General features: G+C 52.1%; 6 protein-coding genes across 6 annotated transcripts; 2 read left to right on the top strand and 4 right to left on the bottom strand.

Annotated features, from left to right (window-relative positions):
* Window positions 1–202: 202 nt before the first annotated feature.
* Window positions 203–1,891, bottom strand: A1O3_02788 (uncharacterized protein; the record flags this gene model as incomplete). The annotated part of the gene is made up of 3 exons (XM_007732928.1): window positions 203–373; window positions 450–916; window positions 964–1,891. The coding sequence occupies 3 exons, from the start codon at window positions 1,889–1,891 to the stop codon at window positions 203–205; spliced, it is 1,566 nt and encodes a 521-aa protein (XP_007731118.1).
* A 1,265-nt stretch (window positions 1,892–3,156) lies between these two features.
* Window positions 3,157–5,831, bottom strand: A1O3_02787 (uncharacterized protein; the record flags this gene model as incomplete). Its single annotated transcript, XM_007732927.1, has 3 exons — window positions 3,157–5,377; window positions 5,445–5,531; window positions 5,581–5,831. The coding sequence occupies 3 exons, from the start codon at window positions 5,829–5,831 to the stop codon at window positions 3,157–3,159; spliced, it is 2,559 nt and encodes an 852-aa protein (XP_007731117.1).
* A 979-nt stretch (window positions 5,832–6,810) lies between these two features.
* A1O3_02786 (vacuolar protease A) lies at window positions 6,811–8,176 on the bottom strand (the record flags this gene model as incomplete). The annotated part of the gene is made up of 4 exons (XM_007732926.1): window positions 6,811–6,880; window positions 6,935–7,805; window positions 7,857–8,010; window positions 8,075–8,176. 4 exons carry the CDS (start codon window positions 8,174–8,176, stop codon window positions 6,811–6,813), a joined length of 1,197 nt encoding a protein of 398 aa, XP_007731116.1.
* Window positions 8,177–8,882: 706 nt separating this feature from the next.
* A1O3_02785 (uncharacterized protein) lies at window positions 8,883–10,019 on the bottom strand (the record flags this gene model as incomplete). Its single annotated transcript, XM_007732925.1, has 1 exon — window positions 8,883–10,019. One exon carries the CDS (start codon window positions 10,017–10,019, stop codon window positions 8,883–8,885), a length of 1,137 nt encoding a protein of 378 aa, XP_007731115.1.
* Window positions 10,020–10,477: 458 nt separating this feature from the next.
* A1O3_02784 (proteasome subunit alpha type-6) lies at window positions 10,478–11,540 on the top strand (the record flags this gene model as incomplete). The annotated part of the gene is made up of 5 exons (XM_007732924.1): window positions 10,478–10,484; window positions 10,550–10,612; window positions 10,737–10,831; window positions 10,890–11,102; window positions 11,154–11,540. The coding sequence occupies 5 exons, from the start codon at window positions 10,478–10,480 to the stop codon at window positions 11,538–11,540; spliced, it is 765 nt and encodes a 254-aa protein (XP_007731114.1).
* Window positions 11,541–13,585: 2,045 nt separating this feature from the next.
* A1O3_02783 (uncharacterized protein) lies at window positions 13,586–14,419 on the top strand (the record flags this gene model as incomplete). Its single annotated transcript, XM_007732923.1, has 3 exons — window positions 13,586–13,893; window positions 13,952–14,117; window positions 14,291–14,419. 3 exons carry the CDS (start codon window positions 13,586–13,588, stop codon window positions 14,417–14,419), a joined length of 603 nt encoding a protein of 200 aa, XP_007731113.1.
* Window positions 14,420–17,437: the final 3,018 nt, after the last annotated feature.

Genomic DNA, 17,437 nt, shown 5'->3' with positions numbered 1-17,437 from the left:
GCATCGGTCCCGAATATCATATCCGTAGGTGCTTGTTCACTGAAGTCTACCCGTGCGGTCGAAGCCGTTGATGGCTGGTATAGCATGCTGGAAGACATTGAACGAGGCGTATGAGAGGATGCGAGCATTGGGGTTTGAGAAGTCAACGAGAAGGCCGATTCAGTAGGATTGCCCGTCGTTGGCTTCTCATTCTCGTGTCCCGTCAGGAGAAATGACTGGCAAGGGAATAGTCGCGAACGGGCTGCCTCCCATCTGGACCGGTGGTAAGAGATAGGACTGCAAAGGCCCTTTTCTGTGTTGGCACCTGCTTCAGTTGAAAGTTGGATCTTTGTTTGCCCTTGGCCGGCGTCGCCGATGCCTTGTCCTTTTCTGACTAGGTCACGAATATCCCTCTCACTCATCTCCGGCGAGACGGCATTGGGCCCAACGTCTCTTTTGATAGCGCTTACTAGGTCCCAACTTGAGCGAAAGATGCCGCTCGGTCCAGATGATAAGTGCCTGTCCCGTAGGACATGCATGTTGGTGAGATCTTTGCGATGGACATGCAACCAAAGGGCACATGTCCCTCCCGCCCATAGAGCGAGGAGTAAGGAAGTGATAAACAATAGAAGAAAAGAGAAGCCCCAGTTATGTGAGCGGCTATACTGGCAACTGGCACGGTCGAGGACATAGGCAAGAGAGTAAGTTTCGTTTTCGTATGTCCAGAACGTGGATTCGGAGATTTCGTTGACATCTTTCAGGACCTTTGGGGACTGCATCGAGTAATTTGCGAGGTATCCGGTCAACTTGGACAGAGAGGAAGGAGTATAAGAGGTGGTAATGTTCAGCGTAGGGGAGCTCAAGTTGTGAGCCAGTCCATTCAGAGTAAATGTACTGGCTTGTATCTGTGTCCCGTGGAGGCCATACGAGCTGACATCTGCCACACTGTTAGAGAATCCTTGGTCGAGGCTCTGTAAGACTTACATTGAACCGTCCGCCAAAACATGGTACAGTTAAACGGAACGTATTGCCAAGGCTGCTCGTCGCCTTTGCCTCCGTCGCCGTCTTCTCCCTGGTTATCTCGACGGTGGTATGACTGTGAGATGCCCTTCGAATCATCGTCCTTGAGCCCCTGCTGAGTGCAGGTTTCACCCATGGTGATAGTAACAGGTCCTGGCTCTCCCATCCGCCACGCATCGTTAATAGCAAACTGGACCACCGGAAAATTATCCCACGGCACTACTTCACCTGCGTGATTTGCTAGGACAGCATAAGAATTGCTGCTGTAACCGCTCATGGCAGCCACGAAAGTAGAGAAGCTAAGGACAAATAATGAGCTTAGGACAATCCAGACCATGATCAGCCTTGGTCGCCAGCCACGATTTGTCAGTAGTTCTCCCGCCAATCGTGCCGTCATCGTCAAATTCGGTGGGACGAATGCCAGAGATACATATGTAGTGTATGATACCGGGGCTTCCCGCATGGCCATTGCCAAGTATTGAGACGAGACCTTATAGGTAACCCAGCCTAAAAAGGCCTGCCCTGCTCGCCCAACAACAATGTCCCAAACGACATCGATGAATTTGGCCGTGGAGAAGGCCATACTTCCCCATGCGACATTGATGTAGAAGAGCCCGGATTTATCCCAAATGCTGATCGAGGGCTTATCGTAGGGGGTAAAGTGGCCCTTGAAGTCGCAGTGGGTGAAAGCGCTTGCCCAGTGTGCAGCACGGGCTCCATACCAGCTGGGGATTTTGAGCACGAGGGTGAGCGCAATGACTGGGAGGCAGAAGGCAAGGAGAACAAAGGTATAGACGAAGGTGTTCAGTTTGATACGGTTCGTCCAGAATGGTGTGCTGGATCCAGCCTCGTGAGGTGTGGGATTATGCCCCCCAGACTGTTTTACCGGCATGGCGAGGAAGTCCGTTTGAGTGCTTGCGCCCTTCTCTTGGATTTGTCGAAAAGGCCATTTCCTAGACTCCCTGCGCGACTTCGAATCCGTATAGACTGGCCCATCGAACAAGGCTGCCGTACCCTTCCTGTCAGCATTCGCAAACCCTAGCATTCTACTGCGCAGATGCAGGTACTGCTGGATGTCGTAGAACCATTGATGGGAGTTGAGATGAGTAAAGGATGGAGGGAGCTCATGTAAAACCTTCGGTTGCCGGCCTCTTATTGAGAGTCCATCCCTGCTGTAACGACGTAGGCTGACATGCATAGATATCGGACAATCCCCAGCACGCAGATTGATTGAGTAGCGGGGTCCGGACGGCCGACTGCAATCAAACCTGCCACAGGTCTACGAGTCAGGGGTGCACATAGAAGCCCAAGCTCTCAGGCAATGCTAGGCCGAGTTGATAGAGCTAAGTCAAAGAAGTTGGTAAGGACAAGGCACAAAAGCACAGCGGGCAGGGATGAAATATGCAGAAGCCTTACTCGGGCTGGAACTGACCTCTGGCCAGGACTTAGCAGAGACATGAATGGGGTCGATCTTTGAAGGGAACAGATACAATTTGCGCACAGCAAGAGAAGATACCTTGCTCTGTCACCACACCGCCGGGCAATGGCCGGTAAGACGGAGCACGGAGCTCTGGGGACGCTTCAGCTAAACAACTCTCCTGGACAGGGAGTGCAGGAAGATCCATGTCTTGCTGTCATGATGCTGGCGAGATTTATGCTAAGATGAATGGACTATTATCTTCATCGACACCGGCCGTTTCAAGGTGCCATGCACCTAATAGCCATGGAAGATGAGTGCCCTTCGTACATAGCATGTTGTAGGTTGTAGTCGAGACAAACAACCGGTGGTCCGGATTAACCTTTAACCGAAGAGTAGACGAGACCCGAATAGATGTCACGTGAGTAGTTGTCACGTGAACAATGGCATAAATACATCTGTCGGATCCCTCTGGTTGTCCTGCTCGAGTTTGGCCATGTCTGCTCATACTTGAGACTCTCGCCAACCTGTTCGTTGGACATTACTCTGCTGTGCTGTCTTGTGCTATGATATCCTGGATGCTTAGTATTCATAACCTTAACCAAACAAAGCATGGACAGACGATGCTGATGCTCACTTCCAGACGCCCTCGCTATGGTCAATCATGACTTTCAAGATCCAACCAAGCTCGCCCACAAGATCCAAGTTAATCTCGCAAGGCCGGAGCCAGGCGGTCCAGATCAAGTAGATTCTCGCGCATGCTCCTCTTCTTCAGCGTCGGCCTCTTCAAGCTCGCGTTCCAGTTCTCTGGCGAGCTCGTCATCTGAATCTTCTTCTTCTTCTTCGTCACGCTGCTGTGCCTCCTCGACTTCTTGTTGTTCTTGTTTGATTTGTTCCTCCGTCTCTCCGGCAATGGGCGTGTTCGCACCTTCCGATTCCCGCTCACTGCTGATATTTGCTACTGTCTTCAGTGCACTACCAGCTCCATTCCTTCTGGTGGTCGGCGATTTCCCAATGTCGCCGGCCGAAATGTTCCCGTCTGCGTTGTCATTTCTTCGTCTTTTGTTTGCACGACGTTCCCGAAAGCTCAAGGCAGAGCTGACAGAATCGGTATCGCTCTCACTGTCGGCCTCGCTGCCCATGAACTCCTTGAGCTCGGCATCGATATCTGCCCACTCGTCTTGATCGATCGTGATCGGACTGCCATCGTCGACGAAATCCTCAAAGTCTTCCACGTCCGCACCCTCTTGCTTACCGACATCCAATTTCAATTTCTTCCGTGCCGGCTGGTCGTCTTCGGTATCTAATCCTGTGGTCTCACCATCAGATGAACTGAGGAGAAAATCATTTGCCGCGATATCTGACTTGTCCAGATTGTCGCCAGTCTCACTTGAAGCATCTTGTTTCTGCTTGCCAACCCCTTCAAGCAAGTAGGGCTTTTCGTCCAACTTCCGCCACTGTTGCATAGATTCGATCAACCATGCAGTCCCAACAACTTTGATCCCTCGCTTCACAGCTTGTTTGACCTTGGCAGTCCCTGGTCGCGCTGCAACCACATGTGTGACACCTCGTCCCACTTTGTCGGTAATGATGGCTCCAAACGTCTTTGCCCATGTGCTGATGTCCGCATTCTGAATGTCAGTCCCAAGAGGCAGTACACCACTGAATACGATGGTGACACCACTGAGGACTCTCATCTTCATGGCCGGCATGACTCGTTTGATATCGGGTACAAGAAGCAGGTCCACAGCCGTTTTGTCTTCTTCCTCGGCGGTCGGTAAAGGTGCCTTTCGCTGACCGGCGAGGGTAGCGACACGGCCGCCTTTACCGGCAAGCCGCTTTCGGTCATACTCTGCGTAAAAGGTGGTATGCACTGCTGTGAGGCTTGCTTCAAGGTGAATCAGCTCCTCGTCGTCATTTTTCAGGATGCTGTGGCGAGCTTTGGCTTTGGGGGAAGAAATCGTTTCAGATGAGTCGGAAGAGTCGCTCGAGTCTGATTCGGTGGACTGTGACGCGGCCGGCTCTCCATTGACTGTGGATTCAGCTTCGTCCTTCTCGTCTTGCTGCAATTGCATTTTGAGCAGGGGTTTGTCTTCCAATTGTGACGTGATAAGTTCCTCTTGACCCTTGGTCTGCAATTCCCGCACCGCTGGGTCATCACCCCCACTCATGGCTAGGAGATGCTCTAGGGCGGATGTTCCATTTTGAATGGTTGATGTGCCGTCTTCAGCAATCCCATTCGAGTCTTCCTCCCCAATCTCAATCTTCTCGTCACCATCCCCCGCCAAGTCCTTGTTTTCGGGATTCGGCGTAGTCTGTATCTCCTGCTTTTTGGGCAAAAAGCTGGAATTGATGTCGCCTATGCCGACGAAAAAGTCAAATGGCCTGACACGGATCAGATTTGCACTCCATTTCCAAACATCGCCTCGGTCATCGATGATGACTACCATTTTTGTATCAACAGGAAATAGTCTTTCCAGGTTTTTGGCCACCATGCTTCCGCTCTCGTCTCGACTGAGGATGCGATCTCCAAAAATTTTGTGATCCGGGTCGACAATGGCCGCGATCTGCTGGGCATATTGACGAGTTCCCATTGTGTAGATATGCATTTCGTAAAGCTGCGAAATGTTCTCCAGGAACTCGAGCAAACCGGGTCGTAGCTTGATGTAGTACCAACAGCCACGCATACCAGGTCCATCGTCGATCAACTGAAATGAACGCACATCTTTGACAGCTTCATAGTTCGGATTATCCTTGTCTTTCTGCCATTCTGCTATCGTAGGGTCAACCGCAGCATGAATGATTGTCTGATCGAGATCGACGACCAACGAGAGTTTGCGTGCGGATAAAAGGCGGCGCTTTGCCTCTTCATCGATGCGGCCCGCCTCTTCTTTGCTGATCGTTAAATGTAGCGTGTCATGGGCCATGCGGATCGGTGCGCGATCGGCGTCCGTTGTCTCGCTGCCTGCTTGGACACTCGTTGGGGGTCAGCATCAATCCGAAAGCTAGATTGAGTTGCGAAACTTACGTTGTCATGTCTTTTCCGCAGTTGGTGCACATACCCAGGAATTGGACAGTATGCGGGCATTCTTCTTTGATCTCACATATATCTTCCCTGTGCGCATTCAGAACTCAGGCCTGACACGGACTCTCGACACACTTACGGTTGTGTAAGGACATCTCCTTCCCAGACCCGCCATCCCTTAATTATACCTTCGAGGGTGCTGGGGAAATGCGTGACAAACTTCTTTTCCACTTCTTGGTCTTCATCATCGTAACGACTGCCTTCCTTGACTTTCGTAGTGTAGGAGTAGAGGAACAGATCGTCGTTGAGGGCGACAAACTCGCCAACCCGCTTCTCTACCTTGATGATCGTGAGAGGGTAATGCAGGTTCTTGGGGAGTCGTAATAGCATTCCGAACGAGAGGCTGTTGTGATGGACATTGACTGCTGCATATAGCAGGAATCCGAGTCAAATATTGAGATGCGACGGCAGGCCCGGGTGACGATACTTGGTGACTTGCGGGCCCCAGTCAGAGCAGAGTAGTCGTCGGAGAGGAGAATAGGACCGGGACGTGAAGTAAGTGGATGAGGAATTGGAGAGGAGGGTGACTGGATTTAAGGACAAAGGGACGATTGCGGCGCGTTGTTTGTACAATCGACCTCGTATGGACAGCAATGGTTGAAGGCGGCGCAAAACAGCTTGGAGCACCCGCAGTTAGATCAGGGAGAGATCTAAGATCCAGAACGGTATTTAGGGCGCAATCGAGGTGTTAGTAGACTTTGCTGTGTTTTGGTGTGGGTAGCCCACTGCACTCAGTAGCTAGGTAAGTATGTAGGTAATAGTAGGTAGGTACGTATTATTAACGTTAACGAGCAGTCCGTACCACGCAGCGCAGTGCCGGTGACGGGGAGCAGCCGAAGCTCTTATGCTTAATGGTCGCAGCAAGCTCCTACTACACTGTAGTAGCAGCTAGCAGCCTTGGCGCCATCGACCGCCCCCGCTGTCACCGCAAGGGACAAAGAACGCATCCCTTGCTGTATGCCAGTCACGAGACTCTACATGACTCAGCGCAGACCACTACCACGCCACGGGTTGCCAAAACTCATTGTGTCAGGAGGCCGGCACACTTGGAGCCTCTTTTGGTCCGTATCGTGTTCTAGACCAATTGTCTGTGGTTAGATATCCTGCCTATGAAGTAAAGGTGTGCATGGTTACAGCATAATGTAGGCGCTGTTGGCATAGCCGGTTTGAAACCATGTGAACGCCGTGAAATCAGTCCCACATCTCAACATCGTCCACCACGCAATCATGATGCAACTTTCCAGCCTTGCAGTGGCTTCCTTCCTATCAATCGTAAGACCTGCCTACTTCGCTACGCCAGACCTCGGATTTACTTGGAGCGGCCAAGAGCAACAGCATCATTGCCCAGGTCATAGACACTGTACCACTTCCTCAAGAAGCTGCTTCATGTTAGAAGATGACCATATGTCTGAAAGTTTTGGGAGATGACTCACCTGTCACCCAGAATGGCCAACGGGCCGGTGGGAGCGGGGAAGTCCATGCCCATGAAGCTGCTGATGCAGGAGCCCTGGACCTCTAAGATATAGTCGAAAGCTGTGATGGAGAAATTATACCCGCTAAGGGTGAAGGTAACATCTGGGAGAGAGTCACGCTTGTCGCATTCCACCGTGTACTGGCCGTTGAATCCCTTCTTTGCACCAATCTCCTTGTTGAGCAGCTCGGCAAGTGTGGACGGAAGAGCAATCAAGGAAGTGCCGGTGTCAAGGATGACGCCAGTGCTATCAAGTTCAGCAGTCGCTTTGCCGAAGGTGATGGCATCAAGATCGACCTCCCAGTAAGCCTTACGACGGAGGGGAATTTTGACAAGCTTTCCAGTGTAGTGGCTGCTATCAACGCCACCAAAGGTTGCCTCGGATTCGGTTCCATCATCGGTGTTGCCGAGATAGAAGGCGAAGACAGGCTCATCAATGAGCTTCTGGTCAATCATGTTGTAGAAGGGTGGGGGAATGTGGTTGACAGAAATACTATCGTAGCCCAAACCCAGGATCCCATCGAATCGCCCGAAGGCGAATGCCAGACCCGGCTCGCTGGTAGCCTCTCCGAATAGTTGATCCTTGATCGTGAGGTCTCCGATGCGAAGGATGTCTTGAGAGATGTAGCCAGCCACCTCACCAGAGCCGTATCGAATACCGAACTCGGTGCCATTCTTCTTGTAGGTCTTGGAGGCAGAGGAATCATATTTCTGGTGGAGGTAGCAGGCGATCGAGCCACAGGACGTACTGGGGACCCAGAGGTTGGAGCTGCCGGTATCGAGGACCACCTTGAATTCCTGTGGAGGTGTTCCAATTGCAATGGTGCTGAAGTCTGCTCAGGGTCAGCCGAGATCGTCCATATCGACGTAGTGAGTTCTCTTACATTGTGCATTCAGGAAATTCTCCACCGGAACCTCATGAGGGCTGTCAATGTCGATGGATGTATGCCTGAAGATGTCCTCGGCCGGGCCTCCCAGTGTCTTCTGGGTGTACTTATGGCGGAGGGCTCGCAAGTGGTCGCCAATGTTTGCAGCGCTCTGTCCATCGAAGTCAGAAAGGGTATCAAGGGTATCGACAGCAGAGGACGACGGTTGCACATACCAATTGCTGCTCCAACGGAACCTTCTGGAGCTTCATGCGATGCATGCCAGCGTTGGCAGCACCGAGCAGCGTAGCGGCTGCGACGATGAGATTGCTCTTCATACTTGCAACCACCAAACGCTATGCAGGAAGAAAGTAGCAGATGAACACAAGCTGCCTAGAGATGCAGCGGATGATGGTCTGTTGATAGGAGGATGGCAGAATGACAGATAGAAGGGTAGTGATGATGATGCCTAGTAGGTGGATTAGGTAGGTAGGTTGGTGGCTGGACTGGTTCGGGGGATGCAGCGGCTTGTGCCCTTCAATGGCCCGTGACCTGACCCTTCCTCTTCCGTCACTGCAGGCTGAAGGAATAATGACGAAGCAGACCTGTGACATACTAGCACTCCATCCTACTCCAGGCACCCGCCAATCCACAAGTACTCCGGGCACTGTGTACGGAGTACCTAGGTATAATAACCCCCGACTCCGGCAGCGTTAAGGCCCAAGTGGGTTATAATAGTAGGCACCTAGGCCTCAGTTTTGGTTGCCGCGCAACCCACTTTTTAGGGCTAGTTTACCAGTTGACACTGCACTTATTGCACTACCTAGCCACTATTGAGGCAAACCATCTATAATATGGTGATACATTTCATACACCAACGTGCACTCACTTTGTCCACGCCATTCCATAAGATCCATCTTACTAACCTTATGGAAGGTATCCTGATCTAATATTAGCATTTTTTCTGTTTCAAAATGATCATCGGCGAGGATTGTCCTTCCTAATCTGTCCACTTGAGCCTGCCATCTATCTCCCTACGAGACCTCAGTCTGCGCTGTCAACGTCGGTGCTATCGCTGTCTGTATCATCGTCGCTACTGCCACTACTGGAAGTCTCCTCTTCGGCCTGGCGCTGCTGCCTGACCTCTCCATCACTGTCTTCACTGTCTGTGTCGCTGTCACTGGAGCTGGAACTGGAGCTGTCGTAGTCGACAACCGCAGTCCTGTTTTTCCTTTTCTTCTCCCTGTGTGTCTGCTTGCCATCACCATTGGTGTACCCGTCCCCCAGTCCGCCCTTGGGGTCGGAGGGTTGTATGCCATTTGTTACGACTGATCGATCGTCAAATCCCAAGCTCCAGAGTAACAATTGAGCTCGCGACTTCTGCCGAATCCAGGCTACGTATTCTTCGCCGCCTTCGCCGCCCCCAGGCCCAGAGCTGAACTCAAGGTCCTTACGAAATCGCTGGGAGAACTCTTCATCATGGAGTTGGCCTCTGTCCTCATGTGAGGCATTGACTTCACGTCGAGCCTCTTCCTCCTTTCGTAAAATATCCAGACACTGTGCTCGCAGCCTGTCACGGGCACCAGAGCCCTGTAGCCCGTGGATATACTTCGCCAATGCGATATCGTACTCTCTCGGGATGTCGTCCTCGGTGAACGCATGCTTCAGGATCCAGGTCTCTCGGTTCTTGTTGAACTTCCAAATCGTGCGATTTGTGTGGTATTGGTTGAGGTAGTCAAGTGAAGCATTTAATCTCTGTGCCGGAACGTGTTGAAGCATCTGTTTCGACTTCGATTTTGGCTTCTTTTTATTGGCTAGGTGTTCATTAAGCTTAGAGTCTTCCTCTGGCGACGAAGCTGCTGGCGACGAGGAAATGGGCTTCGTGTCGGCAGAGAAAGACACTCGTTTCTTCGGTTTCTTGGGCCGACGTGCTTCCTCTATTGCCTGATCTGTCCGAGAGGTATTGGTATTGCCCACGGTATCTGTGGGATGGCCATTTGTTTCAGGACCAACTCTTCGTTTCTTCTTTGGCGGTTCTGCTGAAGAAGATTGGAGCTCTCCTGGTCTAGCGAGGATGTCATCTTGATTGCTGTTGGATGTCGCTGTGAGCTCCGGAGATTCTTTTGCATATTTCAGTTTTAGTCCAATTCTCTTCCAAGCGGGAACTCCAGCTTGCTGCATGGCCGCGTGCTGAGCTGAGACTATCGATCGACAGCTAGTGTGAAATGAAATTCAATAATAGGGTCCGATTGAAAGAGAGATCAAACTAAAGACAGAGGAATAGACAAGAAGATTCATGACCACTGAGAATTCAGATGTCGACCATACCAGACATTTACCGGAGGAACTTTTCTCTGAGCCACACATTGGTGGCGGTGCAAGGCTCTCGGGATTTAGTAGTACTGTGGCGCTCCATGACATTCGTGCTCCAACCTACCTTAGCGCAGGCACCGTGAACTTGCGCGTTGACAACCTCCAAAGGTGTACTCCGTACGTTCACTCCCAATCTGCCCATTCGCAAACACAACAGCCACGCCTTCTCACAACTCTTTAAGTCAGGGCTCCATTCTTCAAGAGATTTGTTCCGGTTATAAAACAACACAGTTGGTGCAAACTGCCTCAGTTGAAGGACATTCAAGATGTCAGGTTCGTACTTTCAGGTCATTGCAGCTGCATCGGCAACTCCGAGCTGACCACAGTCGCCTTATCAGGGAGCGCGGGCTATGACCGACACATTACTATCTTCTCAGACCAGGGCCGGTTATATCAAGTTGGTACGTTCCTCATCATTCAAGACTGGAGCTGGAATTTCAGGCCTCTGTTTCACCCGCGTCGATGCAAAACTGCAATCGCCGCGGGAGCCTATGCACACACCTCACGCTGACTTTCAACGTGCAGAATATGCCTTCAAGGCCATCACAGCCGCCAACATAACTTCAGTAGGAGTACGCGGGAAGGATTGCGCAGTTGTTCTCTCTCAAAAGAAAGTGCCGGTAAGGAGTACAATACTAAAACTTTCCGGTTCCTCTGTTGCTCACACTCCTGCCTTAGGACAAGTTGATTGATCCCTCCTCTGTCTCTCATGTCTTCAAGATCTCGCCCTCCGTGGGATGTGTTATGACTGGCTCGATAGCAGATGCTCGGGCATCAGTCGACCGGGCTAGAGGAGAAGCGGCAGAGTTCAGATACAAGAATGGTTACGAGATGCCTTGCGATGTGTTGGCTAAACGATTGGCAAACATCAACCAAGTCTACACACAACGGGTATGGCGGCAGCAGTTTTTTGCAGAGGAGTAGGAGCTAATGGCCCAATAGGCGTACATGCGACCACTCGGCGTGGCTACAACCTTGATCTCGGTCGACGAAGAGTTCGGCCCCCAACTATACAAATGCGATCCTGCTGGGTACTATGTGGGCTACAAAGCGACGGCGTCTGGGCCTAAGCAGCAAGAGGCGCTCAATCATCTGGAGAAGAAGCTGAAGAACAAGGAACATGCTCCCGGCAGCTGGGAGGAAGTGGTGGAACTTGGAATCAGCACTCTCAGCACTGTTCTGAGCGTTGATTTCAAGAAAGGCGAATTAGAGATTGGCATCGTGGGTGGGCCCAAGAACGACGGGAGTGAAGGCACCCATAGGGATTTCAGAACCCTAACAGAGGATGAAATCGAGGACCGACTTCAAGCCATCGCGGAACGGGATTGATTTCGGACTATTTTGCAATACCGAAGGCCACTGCATGGTTGTAGCAGGAGCAATGACACATTTTCGACAACCACGCTGGACAGGGATCTTTCTATGTCCTGGCTTGACCATATCGGGAGTCGGCAGACGGCGTTCATGGGGCCTATTGGTAGGGTGGCTTTCAGCCCTCTTGTTGAGCTGATGTGGAATCATGTAGCGGAGGTCACGGTTGGATGCGGAAGGGCACAAAATTTCCTCCTTGAAGAACAGCGGCTCCCAAGCCACCACGAGCCGCTCTTGAGCGGGATCAGAGTTTGGACCGTTACTGACGTTGCAGGAGCTTGGCTCTTTCCTGCCTCACGAGCCTGGACTAGTCTGCTGTCCAAGTCGAGGCGCTGACCCAGCCGAAGACTAGACGACTGAAAAGTGGCTTACTTGTGGCTGATTGAGGCTGGGATGGAGTGGACAAATGGTAGACTGGTGTCATCGGATGCGTGGGCTGTCAGTCATGCTGGAATCGTAGCGAGGTTAGAAAACGTAAGCCACGGATGCGTAGACGGTGTGCCTCGAACGGTATGGGGGGACAGAGGTCGGAGAGGTCTTGCCCACGATTGGTTGGGTCCCTAGTGTTTCCAACTGTCTGACACGAAGTGATCCCTGTGCCACGCAGAAACCAAGTGGATAAAACTATGACTATGGTCTGGAGACGGGAAGAAGACACTCAGCTGCAGTGCGATGCCGTTGCAGGCCAGGATCAATTCCCGTGCGCTTCGCTTGTTCCTGCGCCCGTAGAGCGCGAAGGCTGCAGAGCACCGGCACCCGCAGGTCTCAGCTGTCCACATTCGGTTAGACTGGTCGTTTGTCTGAGGGGTTTGCCGGCTCGGACCAGCCCAATCGGGTGTAGTGGCCAGCCAGATGCAATCTAGTTCGCTGCCATGCCAGATCGAGGCCTACTTAAATCCCTCTCTGAAGGCCTCTGATTGGATACCAGGCAACTCTAAATTCATGGTTATTCAGCCTAAGGGGGACTTGGTCCACGCCAGTCAACAAACACCTACCGCATTCATCATTTCTCCCATGGCGGTGTCAACGGCCCTACAGGGAACTGTGAGAGAAGAGGACTAATGCGAGATATCCACCGACCCATCGACACGCACATGGCCATATGCCAGGGTCTCGTCTCTGACTGCCACTGCCATCCATCCTGCAACTATTTTCTGCATGTTTCCCTTGGTAGGGGCCCCGGGAACTCATCACGGACCAGTGACCATACTGCCGCGACCTTCTGTGGCTTGCAAGTCTCCTGCTGATCACTCACAGCAGAGCCTCGATAGATCCACCGCCAGAGCTGCAGCACGCCGACATGTTGGGCAATGGCGGCACCGCCCAATGGTGCTGGTGCTCCTGCTGCGTGACTCCAAGCCCCTGCTGCCCCTTCACAGCCCGTGTCATCTTCGTCGCGCCAATGTGGACCATTTTTCTGGCTCATTGACCTCCAGGTGATGTTGTTCTGCAAATTTCGACCTCCAGCCTCAGCATCACTTACCTCTTTCCATCATCATCTATCTCGCAGCTGGACGACTTGTTCCTTTTCGTCGTGACGCTACGGCCCGGGCCCATCTCGTTGAGACCCCTTTCACTTTCCTGACTGGTCAGATGTCAGGAAAGCCACGAGGTTGAGGCTTCGAGAGTGACCGTCGCTACCATCATCATCCTTACTGCGCCCCTGTCTACCCAGCAGTATCCTGTGTCCCTCTGCAATATCTTCGCATGGGCTTTGTCTTTAAGAATGCTTCCCTCACCGCGTCCGGAGATCCTTCTTTCTCCTCAGGACTCACACAGACCCCAACCTGACCTTAAGGCTGAGCCAACGGTCAGAGGCCCCAGATCGATCGAGCGAAGGCCAGCTGCCACGTGAAAAGGAAGATTCGAACGCACGATAACATACAACGGGCGCCGTGCTTGGAGGTGCAGCTTGACCTCGATCCCATACCGCCAAACTCGAGCGCATCAACTCTCGCAATGGCTGATGGACGTGCGTCTGACAGTAACACCTCGCCTCCATGATGCGAGCTTTGTGGGCAAGACCGTATTCGCTGACAATTCTATCTGCAGGGAACGAGGCTCGCGCGATCCGGATCCTGGAGATCATGAACGACTTCCGCACCTTGCAGGTCCACATCTCGTCCCTGATTACACGCACTGAGGCGACCCCTCCAGATGAGCAATCCTACTATCTTGACGGCTATGTGGTCTTGAGACAATGCGCCGCTGAGTCGCAAGCTATTCTGGCTACCCTCTATAACCCGGGGAATTTGGGGCTTCAGTCTGGACACATCCCGGAGACCGAAGTCCAGAAGGCAACACTGCAGAGGTGCGGCACAGCTTGACTGAGAGAATTCCTCGCCTCAAGATTCTAACATGGCCCGCAGAATCATCCTCGATGCTTCGACAAGAAGACTGCAAGCACACAAAATATACCTCCGGGCTTCGGCTGCTATGCGATGGGTGCAGATGCGGGCGCAACTGTTGCGAGGCGAGAAACCAAGCCAAAGACATGTCAACGGGCTACGGGCGATTGATCAAAGACTGCGAGAGGTATTTTCTGCCCGAAACTCCATCCACAATTGTCACCACTTCCGCACAATTTCCCCCAGGTTCCCTACTCGCCATGTGGTTCTTGGAAAGTCAAGACGAAAGTGACGCACCATGCGTGTGGGCGGACATTATTCGAAGACTACCACTATTCATACTGACATTAGGCTACACAGGAACTCAACCAGATCACCGACGAACACGTTGTTAACGACTTGCACACTGCGGACCGCCGCATGGGGTACTGGCTTGACGAAGATCCAACCCTGGAACGAATGTTGACGTGGATTCGAATGCAGCGATGATGGGGCTTGTCAGATTGTGGCTACTGCTTCTCTGCTCCTTACTGTCGTTGTTTACGAAGTGTGATTCGATTTCTCGAGATTTGATCAAGCCAACCTTTTCGATCATGATTGACTTATGTTCGCAATGGGTATTACTGAAAGGCATCTTGACGCGGAGTCTTTGGCTCGGACCGCAGGCGGTCTGCGTCAGAGCACTTGTTCGGTCCCTTTCTTGCTACCGGGTTTGACGTAAAAGCGGACTAATATGCTGGATGATGAATGCTGGATGCTGGATGCTGGATTGGGATCGGTTAGAAAACGCAGGGAGACTGGTTTTGGTTGTTGGTTCTTTTCTTTTTTCTTTTTGGTCCTTCGCACCTGGGACCTCGCTTCTACGACGGCTGCATGACGCTATGAGGAAATCGGACAGGATCAAGATAGGGCAGACAGGACCGGTTTATTATGGGGCAAGATCAAGCGAAACAGAAGCGATGAGAACTCCTCTAGGCTCTAGGAGCATGAGCACCTTAGCCTAACGCGGCATTTGGTTCGCTTGATTATCCAATTTCCGCCCCCTCTTTCTAGTACATCTGTGAACGAACTTTGAAGAGTGAATGTGAGCGTGAGCGTTCGCCAAAGCTTGCCCAGCCCCAAGCTGAACGAAGATCAAAAGCGGTTTGTTCGAATCGATTCGGGCCTAGTGGTCTGTCGGGGCGTCCGAGGTGGGAAGACTTTTTGGACGGAAAGAGGGGCCCCCGTCTTTCAAACTCGGCTGTTTAATTTCATCAGCGCATCATGCAGCTGGTGGTGGTGGTGGTGGCATGATCTCGAGAGGTGGCTGCATCAGTATCAGTACGAATGCAGTATGGAGGACAGTGCTAGGCATGTGAGGCTGGTTCTGCGGCGCAGCGCGAACACTCTCACTCTCTCTCGTGGTGGACGAGCCATTCCAAGTTCATACTCCGTACTCTGATCCAAGCATAGCCGTTACCGTGGCTATGAAGTCAAGCCGAGTGGGCATGCAGTAATTGGGTACCTAGGGATGGGAATTCTCTCCCTCTCTCGCAAGCCTGTCTGTTTTGGGCAACGCCATCCGTTCTGACGTTCTGGACTCGATTCGGTGGGACCTAAGGACCCCGGTCCAAACCTCCAAACGCGATTGGCCCCCACCACTGCAGACCTCGACTTAGGTATGGTTCTGGTTTTGGTATGGAGTATGGAGGACTGGTACTGGTAGGGCGGACTCGCTTCGGCTTGGATCTCTCAGCTTATTACTTACAGTAGTCTGAGTACTAACTACTACAGAGTATGGAGGTCGTGCTCTTGGCCTACCTAGGTACGCGGCCCAGAGGCCAATCCAGTACCAGTATCCGTACCGACACAAGTGTTGGACCTGGATCTAGGAGCCATGCGTGGCCCTGGCCCTGGCCCCCAAGTGCAGTGGGTGCGCACCACTTTACTGACGCTGCATGAAGTACATGTATGAAGCAGCATGATTCGTACCTTGGATTGGCTTGGCTGGACGGAATCAACTTCCTTCGAACCCGTTCACCACCACTACCACCACTACCACCACCACCGTACATACTGCCTACTACCTAGGGAATACTAACTACTAACTACAAGGTTAGGTAAGGCAATTACTACGGTCTACCTATTCCTAAGCTACCACGTACTCGTAGCAGAACTTGGTATTTTTTCCTTTTCCTTCCCTTTCCCTCGGACTCTCTCAAGAGAAACCACCACCCCACAACCCACAACCCACAACCTGCTCCGTATTCACCTCTGTATCCTTACTTAATACACACTAGGTAAGTAGGTAGGTACTCGAGTCCCCGGGGTGTAATAGTACTGGGCTCCGGTACCGGCTCCGGTACTATCCAGCACCCTACCTGGGTAACTAAGCCTGATAGTAAGGTAAGGCAGGTAGCTAAGCTTGATGATAAGGTAAGGTAGGCACCTAGTAGGTACCTAAGCTAAGCTTGATGGTAAGGTAAGGTACGGAGTACGGAGTACCTTAGGTGCCTTACTCCATACATGGCGAACCAAGCCGAAATGAAGCAAATCAAGGCCAAGGCTAAGGCTGAGGCTGAAGCTGAAGCTGTGCATGTGTCCTGTCCTGTACCTGTGCGCCTGAGGCACTCCACTCTCGCGGGTCTAAACAACAACCGCAGTAAATAAAATACTGGTCCGAAGCAAAAGTCCCACCGCGGTGACGGGATGCTTCGCCGACTCTCGACTCAGCCCACGCGTCTGTTGCGTGGAGGACCAATAGAGGTACAGATTCTCGACTCAGCCTACACGTCTGTCGCGTAAAGGACCGATATGCGTACAGATACGGAGTACGGAGAGGTAGGTACTCTAGCTCCAGTCCGGAGCACGGAGCATACTGCATACGGGAGTACATACGTACGGATACTGTGAATCCGAAGGTAGGCATCCATACCTACAGTACAGTACAGTATTCCGTATATTCTTTCTTGCTGCGCCTCTTGCGCCTGCGGCCTGCGACCGCGAACTGCGGGAACTGGCCTCGGAAAGCCAGGGTTTACCGCGACCAGCCGACCGATGCCGATGCCTGTGCCTGTGTTTGTGCCTGTGGTTGTGCCTGGACCACTTCTGTTTCTGGTCGTGCTTGGGCCTGGATGCAGTACACTGACTGCGAGTGCCCTATTTTTATCATTGTCAATGTCCATGTTAATGTCAATGTCAAGATCAACATCAAAAGTGGACGGGATACGGCCGAGGTGCCTCAGACGGGTGGTAGGCTTAGCCATAACATGGCGGAGCAGATCACGCGGGTTGGAGTGTTCGTGATGGCGCCCCTGCCGGCGTCGTCGTTATTGTTGCCGTTGCCATCATGGATCGCTTGACGGGACAAGACAAGACAAGACAAGACTACCACAGCCACTGCAGCTGACTATGGTTATGACTATGACTATGACTATGGCTATGGCTATGGCTATGACTATGACTATGACTATGACTATGACTATGACTATGACTATGACTATGACTATGACTATGACTATGACTATG

Source organism: Capronia epimyces (genome assembly GCF_000585565.1).
Source record: "Capronia epimyces CBS 606.96 chromosome Unknown aczIQ-supercont1.2, whole genome shotgun sequence".
NCBI classification, from domain to species: Eukaryota; Fungi; Ascomycota; class Eurotiomycetes; order Chaetothyriales; family Herpotrichiellaceae; genus Capronia; species Capronia epimyces.
The sequence above is the reverse complement of the archived record's forward strand: the minus strand, read 5'-3'. Positions and strand labels throughout refer to the sequence as shown.